The sequence below is a fragment of the Anarhichas minor genome, unplaced genomic scaffold (genome assembly GCF_050575085.1).
Source record: "Anarhichas minor isolate MPS153535 unplaced genomic scaffold, ASM5057508v1 ptg000074l, whole genome shotgun sequence".
In the NCBI taxonomy this organism is placed as follows: Eukaryota; Metazoa; Chordata; class Actinopteri; order Perciformes; family Anarhichadidae; genus Anarhichas; species Anarhichas minor.
In genome coordinates, this window is record NW_027466520.1 from 5,498,496 (window position 1) to 5,515,894 (window position 17,399).

General features: G+C 43.7%; 2 protein-coding genes across 2 annotated transcripts in view; both read left to right on the forward strand.

Annotated features, from left to right (window-relative positions):
* Window positions 1-869: 869 nt before the first annotated feature.
* On the forward strand, window positions 870-9,136 carry ncapg2 (non-SMC condensin II complex, subunit G2). Its single transcript, XM_076080707.1, has 26 exons — window positions 870-954; window positions 1,519-1,698; window positions 1,788-1,902; window positions 1,984-2,141; window positions 2,247-2,381; window positions 2,598-2,692; window positions 2,773-2,929; window positions 3,020-3,112; window positions 3,197-3,322; window positions 3,406-3,585; window positions 3,761-3,913; window positions 4,098-4,320; window positions 4,411-4,508; window positions 4,816-4,986; window positions 5,070-5,140; window positions 5,228-5,381; window positions 5,484-5,651; window positions 5,762-5,878; window positions 5,963-6,118; window positions 6,978-7,077; window positions 7,195-7,403; window positions 7,682-7,816; window positions 7,954-8,057; window positions 8,208-8,308; window positions 8,419-8,518; window positions 8,621-9,136. The coding sequence occupies exons 1-26, from the start codon at window positions 877-879 to the stop codon at window positions 8,670-8,672; spliced, it is 3,429 nt and encodes a 1,142-aa protein (XP_075936822.1). The 5' UTR covers window positions 870-876; the 3' UTR covers window positions 8,673-9,136.
* A 1,568-nt stretch (window positions 9,137-10,704) lies between these two features.
* The window catches only part of ptprn2 (protein tyrosine phosphatase receptor type N2), a 109,142-nt gene continuing 102,447 nt past the window's right edge, over window positions 10,705-17,399 (forward strand). The window contains exon 1 of the mRNA XM_076080735.1: window positions 10,705-10,789. Within this exon, the coding sequence (XP_075936850.1) occupies window positions 10,705-10,789 (85 nt within the window). The remainder of the gene's footprint in view (window positions 10,790-17,399) is intronic.

Consider the following 17,399-nt stretch of genomic DNA (forward strand, 5'->3'; position numbering starts at 1 on the left):
TTTTACAAGTAAAAGCTATGCATTCAAAATGTTACTTGATGTTACAGAAGTATCTGCATCAACATATATTTAAAGTACTAAATAATAGTGTAATGCATATTATAATAGTGTATATAACAACAATGTATATTATAATTATTGGATTGGAATATTGATTTTAGATACTGCTGTGTAGTATGATCTATAATCTGAATCTGAAAAGAAACTAGTGACTAAATATATCCAATAAATGAGTAAAAAGACAAATATTGTGAAGTAGAAGATCAGGTAACATAAAATAGGAATTACTAAAGTAAAGTAATTAAAACTGAGTACATTGCTGTAAGTTTGTGTGTTACTTTCCACCGCTGCACACTATGAGTGGGTTGGTGCTGAAGTTCCTCAGAAAACATTGAACTGCAGCATAACTTCCCTTGAGGATTGGGGTGTAATCGATAAAGCAGATATCTATAAAATGAATAGAATCACGTGTGCGTCTACAGAGTAACGCCATTGTAAAGACACACGGATCTGGTAAATACGCCACAGTCTGTAAAACATATGCAGGGACGTGTCGCCATCTAGTGGCGGCGGAAGCAAACGACAATTACACGTCAGACTTAAAGTAGACGCGCTACGTCATGACGCACGGAATCCAAATTTGCGCGGGTTCGCTGTTGTTATGAGGAGGCTGTCATCCAGCGGCTCACACACTGATAAATAAGAAGGTACCTGAAGAAGCTATTGGTTTATATTTCATACTTTCATGATTTATAAGTCTTAATACTTTAAGTACCAACGGACAAAGTGAAATTATCTTCTGTAAGTTAACACTTTTTACGGTAACGACCAACGGGCTGCCATGTTTGTTTTGGTTTTGTTACAGTTATCGGAAACATGTCCAAGAGAGAAGCGTTTCTAGAGGCCGCCTGTAAGGAACATGTGGAGGACTTCCTCCGCTTCATCCAGCTTCACGTGAGTGTGTGTGTGTGTGTGTGTGTGTGTGTGTGTGTGTGTGTGTGTGTGTGTGTGTGTGTGTGTGTGTGTGTGTGTGTGTGTGTGTGTGTGTGTGTGTGTGTGTGTGTGTGTGTGTGTGTGTGTGTGTGTGTGTGTGTGTGTGTGAGTGTGAGTGAGAGAGAGAGAGAGAGAGTGTAACTTCTCTAAACGTAAACTAAATATAAAACCATGAATCCTTCAGAGCCATCATCTCCTAGACGAAATAAACTGAATATGATCACACATCTCGGTATAAAGCTATAAAATAAAACTACAATCTGCAGCCTCCAAAACGACCATGAAGTTAAAACAACAACTCTAAAATCTGGAATTTGACTACAAACAGTTTTAAGATGATCTACAACCGGCAACTACATGCAGAGGAACCTTAAATATACCGAGTGTGAACTGTAGTACAGGTACACTTTGGGAATATAATTTGCTATAAGTCCTCTACTGCTGGGAATAAGATGTCGTGTGGTAGTATGTTTTTATATCATGTCAGTGTGTCTCAAGTCTCTCCTTGTCTGTGTCGCTGCGCAGAAGGACAAAGCGGAGCCCTTCGATGTGGAGGAGGTGGTGCAGGAGATGCCCAGGGACCAGAGGTTGACTCTCTGGGGAAAACTGGGTTCCCTCCTTCAGGACGTCCTGCAGGAGTTTCCTCCAGAGCGCTGGGCGGACGGCAGGGAAGAGGGCATGGAGGTGGAGTCGGCTGCGGACCCTGTGAGTTCATGTACAAGTTGTGACATTAACTTTGATGTCATTACAATTGTATATTCTGACGGGACATCCGCTGTTATTTGTTCCTTCAGACGCATGTCATGGCCGTCGTGGATGGCGTGACACTAGTGGCTGACGTGTCCATAAAGGTCCTACAAGGCGGCGACGCCTACAGCGCCCTTCTGGAAATCATCCGCAGGCTTCACGGTCGGTGTCCTCGCTGATTTTTCTCTCTCTGCTAAATTGTTGTATCTTCAAGGTGGATCAATTTGTGTCTTTCCCCCTCAGAGGTTCTGGTGTCGCTGCCGGTCTCCGAGGCTCCTCTGCAGCTCCACGTCCACGCGCTGTGCGAGGCCTGGTGGAAGAAAGGCCTGAAGGAGAAGGAACAGTTTGGCCGCACGGCTTTCCTCATCTCTCTGCAGAAGAGCTTCACTTTGAAGAAGCCCGTCAGTATATGTCCTCAGTTGTACATCAAATCAATCCTCATTGGGCCTTTAGGTTATCGCTCTCTATTCTTCTGAGTAGCTTTGATGCGTTCTCTCTGTGGTCAGGGTGTTGAGATCCAGAGAGTCTGGAGTCTCCACGATGTGCTCTTGAGTTTGGACTACACGTCGGAAGAAAACAAGCAGATCATCGACTTGTTGCTGCAGTGCTTTCATCGTCCTACTTACATCAGAAACGATGACGTGAGTAGAGCGATGTTAAGCCGCTGTGTGTGTGTGTGTGTGTGTGTGTGTGTGTGTGTGTGTGTGTGTGTGTGTGTGTGTGTGTGTGTGTGTGTGTGTGTGTGTGTGTGTGTGTGTGTGTGTGTGTGTGTGTGTGTGTGTGTGTGTGTGTGTGTTTGAGTCTCTGTTTTGTATCTTATCGTGGTGTGTTTTGATGATGCGTGTGTGTTGTCACAGGGAAAGCGGTTCCTGGTGTTTCTTTTCAGCTGGAACGTCGACTTCATCTGGGTTATTCACGGCACCATTAAAAACCAGCTGGAGTTCTATAGCAAGTAAGACGCTTGCCTTGTTCTGTTTGATTTGTAGTCCATGTTATCTCCATGTTCGTTCACCCGTACATCCTCCTGTGCAGGACCATGACTACTCACATCATGGAGATCTACTTCAGAGCATGGAAGAAGGCCAGCGGGGACTTCCTGGAGACGATTGAGAGCTCGTGCGTTCAGGATTTTATGCAGAACGCGATCTTCCTTCGTAGAACGTCTCCCGTCTACGCCAAAGTCCGCCAGGTGGACTCATTAGCTGCTTCGTTTATTGTTTTAAGCTCATGTTGTGCACAGTATGCTCACTTTGTGTGGTCTCCTTGCTCTCATACGCAGATTGTGAGCTATTTCCACTCAAGGAAAGGCTGCAACAAGGTGGACAAGATGCTCTGTAATCTCTACAAGCCCATTCTCTGGAAAGCTTTAAATGTACGGATACAGATTTCTAACTGCATTACTAGTTAGTTTTTTTTAGTATTTTAGTCTAATGTGTTTCCGTTTGATTTTCTTCAGGTTCCAAACTTTGAGGTGCGCGCAAATGCCACTCTGCTTTTCACCGAGGCCTTCCCAGTCCACGACCCGGAGCAGAACGACAAGAATATAGACGAGGCCATTCAGAAGCAGCTGGACATAGCAATGGTGAGAACACATCCGAATACACAGACACACGGACACTGAGCTTTAAAGTGGCGCTGTTACAACCGCCCGCGTCTCATCCTCAGGGCCTCCTTGATGACCCTCATCCCACCGTGCGCTCCAACGCTACTCTGGGGGTCTGTAAGATCCTGGCCAAGTGCTGGGAGCTCCTCCCTCCCACAATCATCGCAGACTTCCTGAAGAAGCTGGTGATGGAGCTGGCGGCTGACAGCAGCTCCCCGGACGTCCGGTGCTCAGTCTTCAAGGTCAGTGTCTAGTCCTGGAAGATATCAACATGGGGAGTTAAAGTTAAATTCTTGTCCCGATTTTGTGATGCCAAACTGTCAGCGTTATTTAACTGCACACATTAGGACAACTGGTTTTACTGGCAGTACTCGGGGTATTTAATGACTTGTGCTTTGTGTGTAATCTTCTCCCCAGTGTCTGACTATTGTCTTGGACAACAGTCTCAGCCATCCAATATTGGAAAAGCTCCTGCCGACTCTCAAGTACAGCCTTCATGACAACGCTGAGAAAGTCCGCATAGCTTTCCTGGACATGCTCATCAAGGTCAAGGCGGTGCGTGCTGCCAAGGTACTGTAAAAGTGCACTCGGTATTCCCCACACGAACAACGAAGGGAAACGTATTACTTGAGATGGGGGAAGACATTTATCTGGAACAGAAATGACCTGTCTCTAAAATACACATAGTAGCTAGACGGGTGCAAGCAATGAAGTCTACGTGTACGAAGAGGTTTTCTTGTGTACCGCTCTCCAGTTTTGGGACGTGTGCAACATGGACCACCTGCTGGCCCGTCTGGCTGTCGATTCCCATTCGGTTTCCAAGCGCATCGTCGATCTGCTCTTCAAGTCCTTCCTCCCCGTCAACGAGTCGGAGAGGGAGTGGTGCTGCCGCTGCATCACCCTCATCCAGATGAACCCCATGGCTGCCAGGAAGTTCTACCAGCACGCCCACAAACACACGGCCCCCACCAACATAAGTCAGCGCTGTGTTTCTGGAAGCCTTATTAAAAAAAAAAAACGAACTGTTGCATTTCGCAGTTCGTTCATTGTTTTGTCTTCTCTTCCAGTAAAGCTGATGTTGGCCATTCGCCGCGTCGTGAACAGCTGTATCCAGACTGACTGTGACCTGTCCGAGGTTAACGACAGCAACAAGGAGAGCAGCGCAGTAAGACGGAGACATCAATCAATGAAGATAGTTACTTTATCTCCACAAATTCAACCTTATAACTAATAGTTTCATCTCTAAGTTCATGTGTTTTGACATGGAAAGATGTGGTATGAACCGTGGAACGGGCAAATCCATACAACAGGTTGATATTAACGGTATTTAGTCACGATAAAATACACAATTCAAGGTAACTGTAGCTACATAGTTTGTCTGCTTGAATCCTCTTTGTTTCTGTTTGATCATATTTGATCCAGATGAGATGGAAACGTATGCTGCGTGTCTGAGTTCATGATTGTGATCCCAGCAGGCGGAACCTCTGCTGGGGAAAGACATGGCTGTCGTGTCCAGTCTGCTGGAGGTCGTGGTCATCCTGTGGAGGAGTGTTGAGAAGGCCCTGAAACAAAACGAAGAGGCCCGGAAGTACACTTTTGCCAAGTTTGGAAATGTCATGGCCAAGTATTTCCAGGCCTTTGAGGTACTTCAACCTCCCACCGTGTTGTTTTTCTTCCATCAATTAACAAGTGTTACTCTAAAACCTTCTTGCTTTGTGTTTCCCAGGACGAGCGATGTACCGTTCCTCTCATACAGCTGGCCTCATTTATGCCCCCGGCTGCAGTTCCCACGTTCAGGTAAGCTGCAGCCGCATCTCCTCGTCCTCTCGTTCCGCTGTTGTTGTTTTCGCTGTCTTAAGCCGGTCTCTCTCATCCCGCTCCCAGCTGTGGCGTCCTGTCCAGGCTGAGGAGGATGGACTCGGGAGCAGTGCCAGCGCAGTACGGCCAGCTGTTAGACTGCATGTGCAGCTGGGGCCAGGCCGCTGACATCCTGGAGCTCGTCACCGACTGGCTCGCCGAGGCTCTGCCCAAGCAAGGGGTCAGTCAGCGAGACACCGAAGGGCCTGAATTATCGTGTCGGGCTTCTCCGTGAGCATCCCTCGTCGCTCTTTGTAAAAGTCTTCTTCCTTTTTAACTTCAGGACAACACCAAACGGAAGGTGCGTATCCAGGTGACGGTGGAGGCCAAACCAGACCTGGCCCTGGCTTACCTGGAGTACCTGTTCAGCCACACGCTCACACGGGAGGGAGTCCTGGCTCTTGGTCCTCGACCTCTGAAGCAGCTCCATACAGTTCTAGGAAGCTGGAGGGTACGTTGGATGTTTAAACAGACCCGAGTGTGTTCCCCTGCTCGACTACATTCATCTTCAGCATTTATACCGAGAGTAGATGAATGTATTTTCAATATCTGTCCCAACAGTCGGTGCTGAACACTCACCTCAGCTCCGCCACTGAAGATCCCAAAAGTCCCGGTGTGGAGACGGCGCTGAAGGTCTTCATGCATCACGGACGTCTCGGCGCACATCTGCAACACAGCGTGAGTTTCTACGTTTTGCAGCCATTACTTCTCATCCCGTTTGATCGCTTTTAAAAAGATGAAGCCCTTTTGTTTCTGTCCCAGTCCTCAGAGGGTCGAGACTACCTGCTCTCTCTGGAGCACGTGGCAGCGTGGGTAGCTGAGAGGGTGTTGCCCCTCCTGGCTAAACGTACCAGCGATGATGATGATGAGGAGGAGAAGGAGGAGAAGTTGCAGCCACTTGCTGCAAAGATAACTGAGGTGAGCTCTATTGTTACTAATGTAAACATTAAGTAGACTGTAGACTGTAGACTGGGAAACGCCCACTAAAAGGATTAATTGAGCCGGAACAAACGCGTGTCGGGCAGATATTATATTGAGCTTTGCCCGACTGTAATTAGTGAAGCCGGAATGACTTGCTGAATGTGCGGGTCTGCATTAAGCACCGGCATTTAATTTGGGCAAATGGGGGGGGGGGAAGAATGTGTGTGTGTGTGTGTGTGTGTGTGTGTGTGTGTGTGTGATCTCCATTAAGAGACCTGAGACACACTTCTCCAGTGTGATTTTAGTGGGTACATTGTCATAATAGAATATTACAGCTGCACATAAAAATGTGTTGAAGTGAATTATAGTTTGGTCATTATTTCACCACAAAATGTGACAACCTCAAATAGAAACCCACGAGCTCTCGGTATAAGACAATCGTAATATATTTGTGATACTTGTTAATAGCCTCTTTACCGCGGCTGTTGGCGGCACAGTTGTGTCGTTATACAAAACATTGAGTTCTCTTTGCCTCCTGCTTCCAGGACTCTCGGTTCAGCTCGGTACATTTAGGCTCCTCATCACACGCTCGTGTGCATGCCGGCTCGAGCTCGTACCGCCGCACTGAAACGGGCTTATTTTCTTTTATTTGTGACATTATTCTCTCCCGCCTGTCACCACATGACTGCTGCTGAACAGAAACCTGTTTCAGTGCCCGTCTCACTAACGCTGTAGGCAGCTCCTGCAGGCCACCAGCTAGCAGTAGAAACCAACGTTTTACTGAAACGTAGCTCCACAATAACTCGGCCTCCTCTCCATTCATCGTGATAATGATGATGATGATGCATTTCACCAGAGTTTCCTGTCGGTGTGCCGAGACGTTCTACTTGTGGGTCTGGCCGACGAGACGTTCAAGGGTCAAATCCTCCACTTGTGCTCGCTCACCCTCCTCTCAGGTGAGCGTTTCAAATGTCTTTTACAGTGAAACATACAGCGAGGGTGCTAGAACACGGTTAACGGTCCTGCAGCATCACGCTTCTTTACAGACGATGTATTCTCCCTCGTGTGTCCAGAGGCAGGCTACCTGTGTATTCCTGCGGTGCTGCTGGTTTTGAAGGAGGTGGCAGACGGCTACGCACCCGAGGACATCAACCACCACCCGGCTCAGGAGCAGGAGGAAGACGCAGCCACTGTTGTTCTGGGTGTGGTGGCCAACATCTTCCAGAAGATTGTAGAGCTGCTGGCTCGCCGTCTTAGGAAGGAACCAGAGGAGGGAAAACAGGTACGCAGACTCCAAGTGTGTTGATTTATTTATTCTGTCACTACCGTATGTTGTACATAAACTACACTTGTTTATTTCTTACTTCACACCAGCTGTTTTCGCTCTAGTTGTCGATACATCAGATGTTTTTTTATTTATTTTTTATAACAGGCTGTCAAACTGTGCAGTGGTCTTGGGTTGCTCTCAGTATTCCAGCACCGTACAGCTTTCTCCTTTAGACTTTTTTTCCCCATTCTTGTATTTCTCGTGTTAAGAATATCTCCCTCTTTGTGCTCTAGCTGTGTGAGTCAGCCGTTGCCGGCCTGGCGGACTTCCTCCAGGCGGCACAGACCTGGGACAAAGCTCCTCTCTGCGGGGTCTTCTCCACTCTCTTCGCCGTCATCGTCGTGGAGAAGAGACATTTGCTTCAGAAGGTTCGACCGACCTGCCGGAGCGTTTGTCTTTCACCAATATACATCGCACACGTCCTGGGCGACCTGAACGATGACGTTCTCCAGCAAATCACTCAAGGCAATGATGAATGCGGCTGTGCGCTTTTTTTTTTTTTTAGATTACCCATCCTGAAGAGGTGATCACCCCAGAGTCAGTGGAGGACATGCCTCCTCTGTCCAGCGTCCTGCTGTCTGTCATCCTCAAATCGTCCTCTCTTACCAGGTGAACATCCTCCGTCCACTTCCTCTTACTCGCACTATGAACGTGCCCTCCGCTTTTAGCTTAACCTGTTCCTTCTGTTTAGTTTAATACATGTGCTTGAACTGAATGTAATACATATAGCTTTGTTTTGTTGTTGAACGTGTCCTTTAGGGCATTTCTGACAGAAGTGAGCTCGTCCTGCGACTCTGAGGCCATCGGCAGTCTGAATGAGATGGCCGCCGTCCTGCACGTCTTGGCGGTCATAAGCCACAGTGAGTTTACGTGACATGAATTTAGATTGGAGTCATTTAAAAAGAGCAGATCAGACATGATGTTTTGCTCGTAAAGATAAATCACAGTTTGTTATATGTGACACTTTTAGCGGGGCAGTCTAAAGCGGGTTTGAAGAGCGCCGCCACATCTGTCCAGCGGCAGATTCACAAACACGCAGTCGCATCTGAAGACGCCAGAGACATCCAGAGGTTAGAGGGGAGGGACACGAGACACTTGTGATGTGTTCTTTAGATAAATAAAGTCATTGATCTTTGGTGTATGTGATGACTAACCTTCCCCTCCTCCCACAGGCTTATTTATGAATCTTCTGTGAAGACCTTGAATGAAATTCTGGATTTATGAGTCGACCTGTAATATCTGCTTCACGTTTGTGTTTTATGAAGCTGAGGAGAGCAGCATAATGTCTGCTGTGCTGTTTGTACAGACTTTCAGTTGCTGGCAGACGAGAATGACAAACAATTAAATATTTCAACTCCACTGACCGAGCTTTTTAAAATCAATATGGTTTGGATTGAAACCTGAAGCTGGGGACGAGTGACTGTCTGTTCGCATGTTTTCCCAGATTGGCTCCACTTCTCTTTGTTTATTTATTTCTTGACGGCGCACACTGCTCAAGTCTCGTCTCTCAGGCTTTGTGCATTGAAAATACACTTTCTTAGATTGAGTGGTATTCTTCTTAGAAGAATAATTATTCTTCTTTTTTAACAATTTCATATAAAATACATATATTTTTTCATGTCTCACTATCTATGGTCATGTATCTGTTGGTCTGTCACCTGTAGAATAAAACGATCTGCATCAATCAACCTGAACTTGATGGTTATTTCTTTCTCAGGCTGCACAGCGGTTTGCTGAGTAATAACAAACAAGCAATGAATCATCTTCTCTCCTCTCTTTGTTCTTAAAGAGGAGCGGCTCCTACTCAGAACTCGCATGCTGTTTTACTTCAGTCAATGTGTGATGTCACTGTTCTGCAGAACGTAAATAACATTTTGATTATTCATTCCTCTTTGAAATAAGTGTGTTGGATTGATTGCAAGTCTCATTTTTAAGAGGCTGCTTTTACTACATTTGGTCAGTTGATCATGTAATCTACTGTGGTGGAAAGTAACTAAGTACATATACTCAAGTGTGGTACTAAAGAGCATTTTTGAGGTACTTGTACTTGATTCATTTCAGAGGCAAATGTACTTTTACTCCACTGCATTAATCTGTTGGCTATTATACTTGCAGATTAAGATTTTACACACAAAACATAACATCAGTTTATAGAATATGTTGCACTGTCACAGATTGAGCTACACAGCAGTATACATATATAAAGTAAACATAAACTGCTTAGCAAGTACTGTACTTCTAATTTATATACTTTTAAGTAAATTCAGCTAAATCATGTACTTTTACTCAAGTAAGACTTTGAATACAGAATTTACAAGTAATGAAATATATCTTCATTGTAGTATTGATACTTGTATTCAAGTAAATGATCAGAATACTTCTCCGGTAACATGTTGCTCAAGGAAATGTCGTGGATGCACTTGTACTCTAACATCACTAGAACAGGGTTTAAAGGGACTATAATAGTTATATTGACTCATGAGTGGTACTTTGTAGTTTATGTATTTTTATCGCTAATAGTATATCACTGAGAGATGGATATAGATACATGGATGAATATGTGTGTGTTTATATTTGTGTGTGGAATCATTTTATGTTTGTCAAGTTAATAAGATGAGCCAATTAATCCAAACAAATGTTTTGGTATATTTGTGTATGTCAAGGTATTGGTTTGGTTGCACTCATGCTCTAAAAATCACTATAATAATAATAATAATAAATCACCCCCCAAAAAAGACTATAATAACATGTAGGTTTATGTATTTTTGGCATTTTTGCTGTAAAATGTCCTAAAATCAAAATCTGCAACGGTACATTTATTTTTCTCAGCCAAGCTGATACGATGTAACCTTCCTTATGTTTTTTTGTGTCGGGTTTCTTGTGTTGCTGCTCTCCGGCGGTGATCATCCAGTAAATCCATCCATCCCTCTTTCATCCATGCGTCCAGGGCGCTGTTTCGAGCTGCGCGCATCATCCCTCCTCACCATGTGTGTGTGTTTGACGTCAGAAACTTAGGAGGGGCTCCTCCGTGAAGCTGGTTGCCGTTTGTGGTGCTGAAACAACGCCTGTGTTGTGTTGCCATTTAGCGGTATTTCATTTAATCCCCCCCCCCCCCCCCCTCTCCCCCGTTTCTCCTCAAACATGCCTCTCTAGACCGAGTGTCGTCCGAGCAGCTCACCCCTGAGTCGGCGTTAGTCATGGTGTGTTAGCGGAGGTGTGCGATGGATTAGTAGTTCTGTATTTAGGCAGCAGCGGCATGGATTCACCGTGGTGTCCCATCCTCTTCGCTGCATTGGCTGTCAGCCTCTGCTCCTCACCTGCACTCGCTGACAGAAAATTTGGTAAGCAATTGTGTTTAATTTTGTCCCGTTATTATTATTACAAATCAATAACCCTATTCTAGGCCAAGTGTTGTATAAACTGCCCGGGGTGCTAAATCCACCTGAGTGGCTCGGTTTAGCTGGGTCGTTTAAACACACATTGCAAAAGTTGTTTTGTATTATAGTTTATTGTATTATCATTTGCACACCGCCCTTTTCTTGCTATTTCCTAAACTTGTGTTTGTGCTTTGGTGCGGCTGTTTGGATGAGATCTGAAGATCCAACTGGAAAAAGTTACATAATCTATCAAGGCCCAATGCATGAAATGTTTACTGTGAGACTTATGTAATGAACCACGGTATTTATCTTAACTGCTAGTTTCATCAAAACACTTAACACTGCAAGAAAAACGACAACTTTTGCAGCCAATAACGAGTTTTGCCTGCAGATTGATACACTATAACTACAATAATACATGTTAGATATGGGTTTAATGGCTTTTATACCCATAGAAATGACTCTACACATGCCCTTAAGGAACATACATTTTTAAATCCACTTCTATATTTAATGATATCCTTTGCCTCCTCAAGAAAGGGGCATCTTTCATGCAGCCCTGTTCCATTTGCAGGCCCGGTTGTGTTGTCATTACCCTTGATTTGTTCTTGCCTCAGTCACTACACTGTTATTTGAAAAAGTATGGCGCATGTCCAAAGTATGGCATATTAGAGAAGCCACTGGGATAATTGTGTCCTTTGGTTAGACAGAAAGTGATTAGAGGCCCTCGTTTTACTGTTTCAGGTGTGTGTGTGTGTGTTACCACTTCCAATTTACACCTGTAATCACACTTACTGGTACAGGATCTGCAGTCAGACCACATGACAGTATAAACTTTATAATGAGAGCCAAATATAGGTCTCAGGTTGGCACTCCTGCTCTGTGATGATTCATACAGGCACCGAGCTGCAGCATATTCTTTATATTTAGAAGCAGAGCGTGTCTATCCACTGTTAGTTATTTATTCTTTATATTCATACGTATAATCTTATTGGCTATAAAGCCAGCTAACATAATATAGAAAGGACAAAACTTGTGATTTGACACATGGTTTTTTTTCTCTTATACTGTTAATTGGTTAATTTATGCGTACAATACTTGTGAATGAGTCAGTGTTTATTCCCAGAGTGCATTTCTCTCATTGAATTCTCAGCATGTTTTTCCTCTGTGTGCCGAAGAGGTCTCCATTGTCGGCGTGTGACTGGGAGTTAGAGGTGGTTATTGTTTTTAATGAGTCCCACTGCGGATTCCGCTGTGTCATTGGAAAGCTTGGGATCAAGGTGTGCTGCTGTCATGTATATCTATTATCTATATATCTAATAACAGTGCATATATATATGCATGGGTGTGTTTGTGTGGTGGAGAGACAGCGAGAGCGTGCTGTGTGTGGGTGTTCATGTCCTGCCTGTCTGAGAGCACATGAAAGTCAGACGGGGAGAAATAAGTCTGCAGCTGCACGCTCTGATTGGGAAATTATTGAGCTGCAAAAAAAATGTAATCGGTGGTGTGAATTTGTCCCCTGTGCATGAGACTAAAAACATGGAAACTTTTCAATTTCATAGCGCCTGAAAATGAGTGTCATCTCTTTAGCCTTTTTGAAATATTTAATGCACTTCAGCAATCGCCCACACTTATTAAGAGTTCACGGAATTTGACTTTTTAATGCACAAGCTCTTGTGTAAGTGGTAATGTGCAACAAACAAAAAAAGATGATATTGGGAATATTGGGTTTAACCACATATTTGGTCAAATTGAGTCACAGTAAGAATGAATCTCATCGGTTTTACCATACTAAATAAACAATTTTCTTGTGAAAACAGTATCCAGAATCGTCACAGAGAGATCATGGAGATGTATCTAGTTTAGCAGGGGAGATAGCCACGGCTAGCCTTTGCTAAAGCTAAAAGTTTACCAACTGAGTTTTCTAAATGATCTATTTTGATCAGCTAACATCTTGGTAATCCAGTCTATTATTCCACATAGTTACATGAGATGGTAGTTAAATCCAATCATGATGGAGATAAAAACCTTTTCTGTGCTTTCATGCTGGCGTGACTCAACAACCAGCCTTGAGACCAGTGCCTTGAAGCCAGGCATAATTCAAAAGCATGCTTGAGAATTAGCCAAAGGGTGGTATTGCTACCAGTGGGAGGTGTTTGACAAATCTAACAACACTGTAACGTGTTAATTATGTCATAAAATACATCCTGGAAGGCTGTGTAAAGTTTTTCTTCTGATGAAAGAGGGGAAAAAGGATGGCATTAAATCGAGGATTGGAATCTTTTCCACTAAGCTTTATTTCAAGAGTGCATTAAGGTTAATACCCTGTTTACACTAAAATAGGAAGAATATCATTTGAATAATTAATTGACTACCGGAGAGCACTCTGCCAATGGGAAATTTGCAGAAATTGATTTGGTTGCGCATTAACACTCTAGCGCTTTACAATCAGTGTTGCTATGAGGCCGGTTGTTAAAATTCTGATCAGCATCTCTTTTCTGTTTGCAGAGGTTTGGCAGCGTCCTGAATCCCAATAACAACCACTGAAAACCCTGTAGTTACTGACATGTTTTGCTAGCAAGAGAAATACTTCCAGCAAGTTTGTTGAACAGCTAAAATACAGAAATATCAATCGTAATAAACCACAAGTTATTAAGTTTTGAATAGCTTTTTGGGATTTAATGAAATGAAGATGTCAATCCAACTCCCACCAGAGTGTTGGCCCTATTCTAATAGTGCATTCACAAATCTAGCAAGAACAGGGCGTTCAGACTCGTATAATGTTTCTCAAAAGTGAGACTGCATGAAAAAATACTTAATCGCACCATATTGATCGTGTTGATTACTAAAAGCCTCGTGTAGCATTTGCAACAGACTCAAAGGATTCTCTCAGCTCACCTAAACCCCGCTCTAGAAATGACTGAAAGGAAAGAGTGCCATGTGTGTATTGATGGATAAAGATATGTGACGGCTTCGCTTATCTCCAATATGTGCATGGAGACGTTGTCCTTTAAGGCTGTGCTGCAGGGTCTTTTCATTATGGCTGGCTATCAGCAGCCATCTTCTAATATACCCAGACAAGTTATATTTGATTCACAGTCTGCTGAGCTTTATCTATTTTGCCGCGGACCTCTGTCTTCCCATAGATATCAGGACTGAGTGGTGATGCCGCCTATCTTATAGTGGTTATAAATCATCTGAGAGGATTGAAATGTGCTCTGACATGAGGATGGGCATTTTACAACTGTGTGGATTATGATGGTGGTGTATATCCAAGGGAGTTTAGACATCTTGCTTCACTGGTGGTGCTTTGTTTTCATCATATGATTTGTGTGGTTTGTGTTGTCGTATTATTTCCTGAGTTGCTGGGACGCTCCCTGTCTGTCCCAGGAGAGCAGTCATTTCTATGTGGTTCATCCTGGGAGCGAGCTTACTATAGTTTACATAAGACAACATTGAGGCTGAGAAGTGTTTATGTGAAAGGAGGGAAATGGAAGAAATATAAGTGTATTTATATCAAATCATTAATCGGTCTCACATTTAGTTGGTTGATCTGTGCCAGAATAGGATTGGAAAAACCCCGCAAATGTCAACCTCATTGTGGCGCGAGAAGAAAAGTCAGGCAATCACCAAAGTCTGTAGGATTCATCCTCTGGGGACCATGATTGTCTGTACAAGATTTCATGGCAATCCATCCAATAGCTGTTTAGATATAAGATTCTGGACCAAAACAGCCCAACAGTGCCATCCCTTGAGCTCTAGCAAGGACAAATCCTTCAAATTCAACTGTGTAAACTCACAACCAGACCACATATCCACATATCCACAAGCTCTGAAAAGCAGACACTTCTGATTAATGAAAACTCTCATTTCTTAAACAACTTGAAGGCTGTCTTAAACCCTAATCATTGTTAAAGTAAAAACCGATACAAGGATACAAAACTAATAGGACTGCCAAAACAAATAAAACTCCCGCCGTGGTGTCTCAGCAAAGGTCGCAGTGCATTTCTCTTATCTCTTAGGACGTCCGTCATGTTGACTGAACTGGTGAAGGGTCAGCTACAGTGTCGGCCTTCACTTCAGACTGTGTTGACACTTTGGATGTGGTGCTTTTCTATATTTCACTAAAAGGCTTCGACTCATCCATTAAACGGCAAACTACTTATTGGTTGAGATTTTATGGTGCAACACGGCCCTTCTTTGTGCACATGGCTGCGCAGGATGAGATAAGTGAGCATTTGGTGTGTTGTTTGCAAAGCCTGTTTGTCCTAAATTAATAATCTCAACAGCTGCAGCATTCGACGCGAGTGTAATTGGTCTAACGTCAAGATTGTCCGCTATCATCTGTCGCTGAATGTGATATATGCCTATCGATTCTAACTGATAAACAGAGCACAGTGTTAAGCAACCTCTTCTCAGCTGCACTGAACCCACACAGCTGCTGCGGCCTTGTAGACTGATAAGCTATTCATGAAGTGTTGCTGTGTTTCAAAATGCACGGGGAATATATATATATATACGATTCTTTAGTTAATTTCAAAGTTGCAGCCTTTTTAAAGAGTAAGCACCGACTTTCCGACACAAAGCAGGCTGTGTATTCCTGGCTTGGGATGCTGCCACGGCTGGTGTGATAACAGACGAAGTGCGATGTTTCTCTGTGACTCAACAGATGCTCGGAGGAGTGTGTTGGCTTCGAGCGGTTATTGAGACGAGGGAGTGGGAAGCAAAGCGGCTGGCTGCGCTTCTGTGTCTTTCCCCCGACAAATGTCAGCGGCTCTTGAGAGGAAGGAAGTCAGAACTGTGTCAGATAGACGCGTCGAGGCGATCCATCTCGTTATTCTCTTGCCTGCTTCGATTCAAGGTGAACCTGGAAGATATTCTGGGTTAAGGAGGAAGAGTGCCACCAGAGAGGCAAGGGAAGGTTGTGAGGACTGCTCTCCTTTTACCCACTAATCTAAATTAAATTACATTTCAGGAGAGGCTTTTTACTCCTTGGAGACTTGTCAGCTGTAAAAAGTATGACGCACAATATGTTGGTTAAATAATTTCCCCACTTGTATATACAGTAGCAGTGCATAACACTTTCTCCCCTCGCCATATACCTGAGCTTCAATGCTCGTGACACAGCATCCTCGGGCATTACAAGGGAGGTTCAACGGCCCTTTTCACAACTGTTTCCTTCGGTTCAAATCATACGGTGCTTGTAAAGAGGTCAGTGTGAAGGTTACCTCTGTGTTGCAGAGCCAGGGTATATAATGAGGACAAAAACACGGTAATGAGGATTCTGAAGGCTGCGAGTCGAGCACCAGAATGAATCTATACTATCTCGGCTGTGATTAACGCAGTAATGTGTCTGCTCCGTGTTAGGGGGATGCTGATTAATACTCCAGACCAGTTCTCAGTGCAGCAGGGAGACAGAATGACTGTTGGGAGGAAGCAAGTCAAGGGAACGATGCTGCAAATCTAATAGCGGGAGGTATTTTCCTATTTTTGCGACTAATTGATTTGACCACTGTAGTCTGCAAAATACATTAGGGACATTCTCCTGGCAAAGTTGCCTCTAATCCACCAAAAACACTCCACACCCAGCTCTTATGAAAGAAGCTGTTTGTAACATTATTCAGAAACAACCAGTGTGATTGGCTGGCGATACTGCAGGACTCTCCCGATTCATCCTCTTTGTTGAAGCATTGCAGACGTTTTAACGAACCTTGCAGCTGCGCTCATCAATATTTGTACATAAACAATGGATCACCACTCGTGGTGAGGATTATTACCTGACTCTGCTGTATACCCCGCAGGTCTATGGAGCTGTAGCGTCTTTCAGCTCATTGTTTTGGTTTTATGGCCTTCAACTTTACTGTTTGGGTTCAGTCTTCTTCCTCTCAAATAGACTAGAATAGAATACAACATCAGGATAACAATAACAGGACATGATGCGATACTTTATAAGGTATCATGTCGATATTGTGTTGTAATAAGTTGATGCAGGTTTTTGTTTCAAACATTTAAACCTGACCCAATTTGGTTTGAAACGTAGTCAATAAATCGTGAATTTTTAGCTTAGCACCTACGTGATGTGCTTATAATTCATCTTTTTTTTTTTTACTTAAAGTAACATCTCCATTGGCCAAATCCATCCCAAAAGGAGACATTTTCATTAAATCTTTCTGTTTAATATACATTAAGTACCCTAACTACTTTTCAGTTTATCTGTATAAAAATGTGGGTTGTGTTTAATATTTGGATAGTCCAATGCAAATATTCAACTTAGCACTGGGTGACAATAATATGTCAGGAGTGCAGTTTTAGGTGAGACAGAATGGGTTCAATATTTAAAATGGTGCCTACTCGTGTTAGGACAGATGTTTAATCAGCTGGAGGAAAGCTCTTCATGCATACATTTTGGACGACAGAATTGTAATGAATCATCCATTAATCTAAGCAAGAACAATCGTTGTTTTAATTGTATTAAAACGCTGTACTTAATGACAAAAAGTCTGTCAGTGAAAGAGACAAAACTGATGGGTTTGTCTTTCCCTGAGTGATGAGCAGTGGTCTGAGTGGGTAGACG

Bases quoted from the DNA above. Each gene is read 5' to 3' on its own strand.
- ncapg2 (XM_076080707.1), top strand. From the start codon at position 877: ATGTCCAAGAGAGAAGCGTTTCTAGAGGCCGCCTGTAAGGAACATGTG. The intron at 3,586-3,760 runs GTCAGTGTCTAG...TCTTCTCCCCAG, and splicing joins TCCGGTGCTCAGTCTTCAAG to TGTCTGACTATTGTCTTGGA. The intron at 6,119-6,977 runs GTGAGCTCTATT...GCATTTCACCAG, and splicing joins TTGCTGCAAAGATAACTGAG to AGTTTCCTGTCGGTGTGCCG.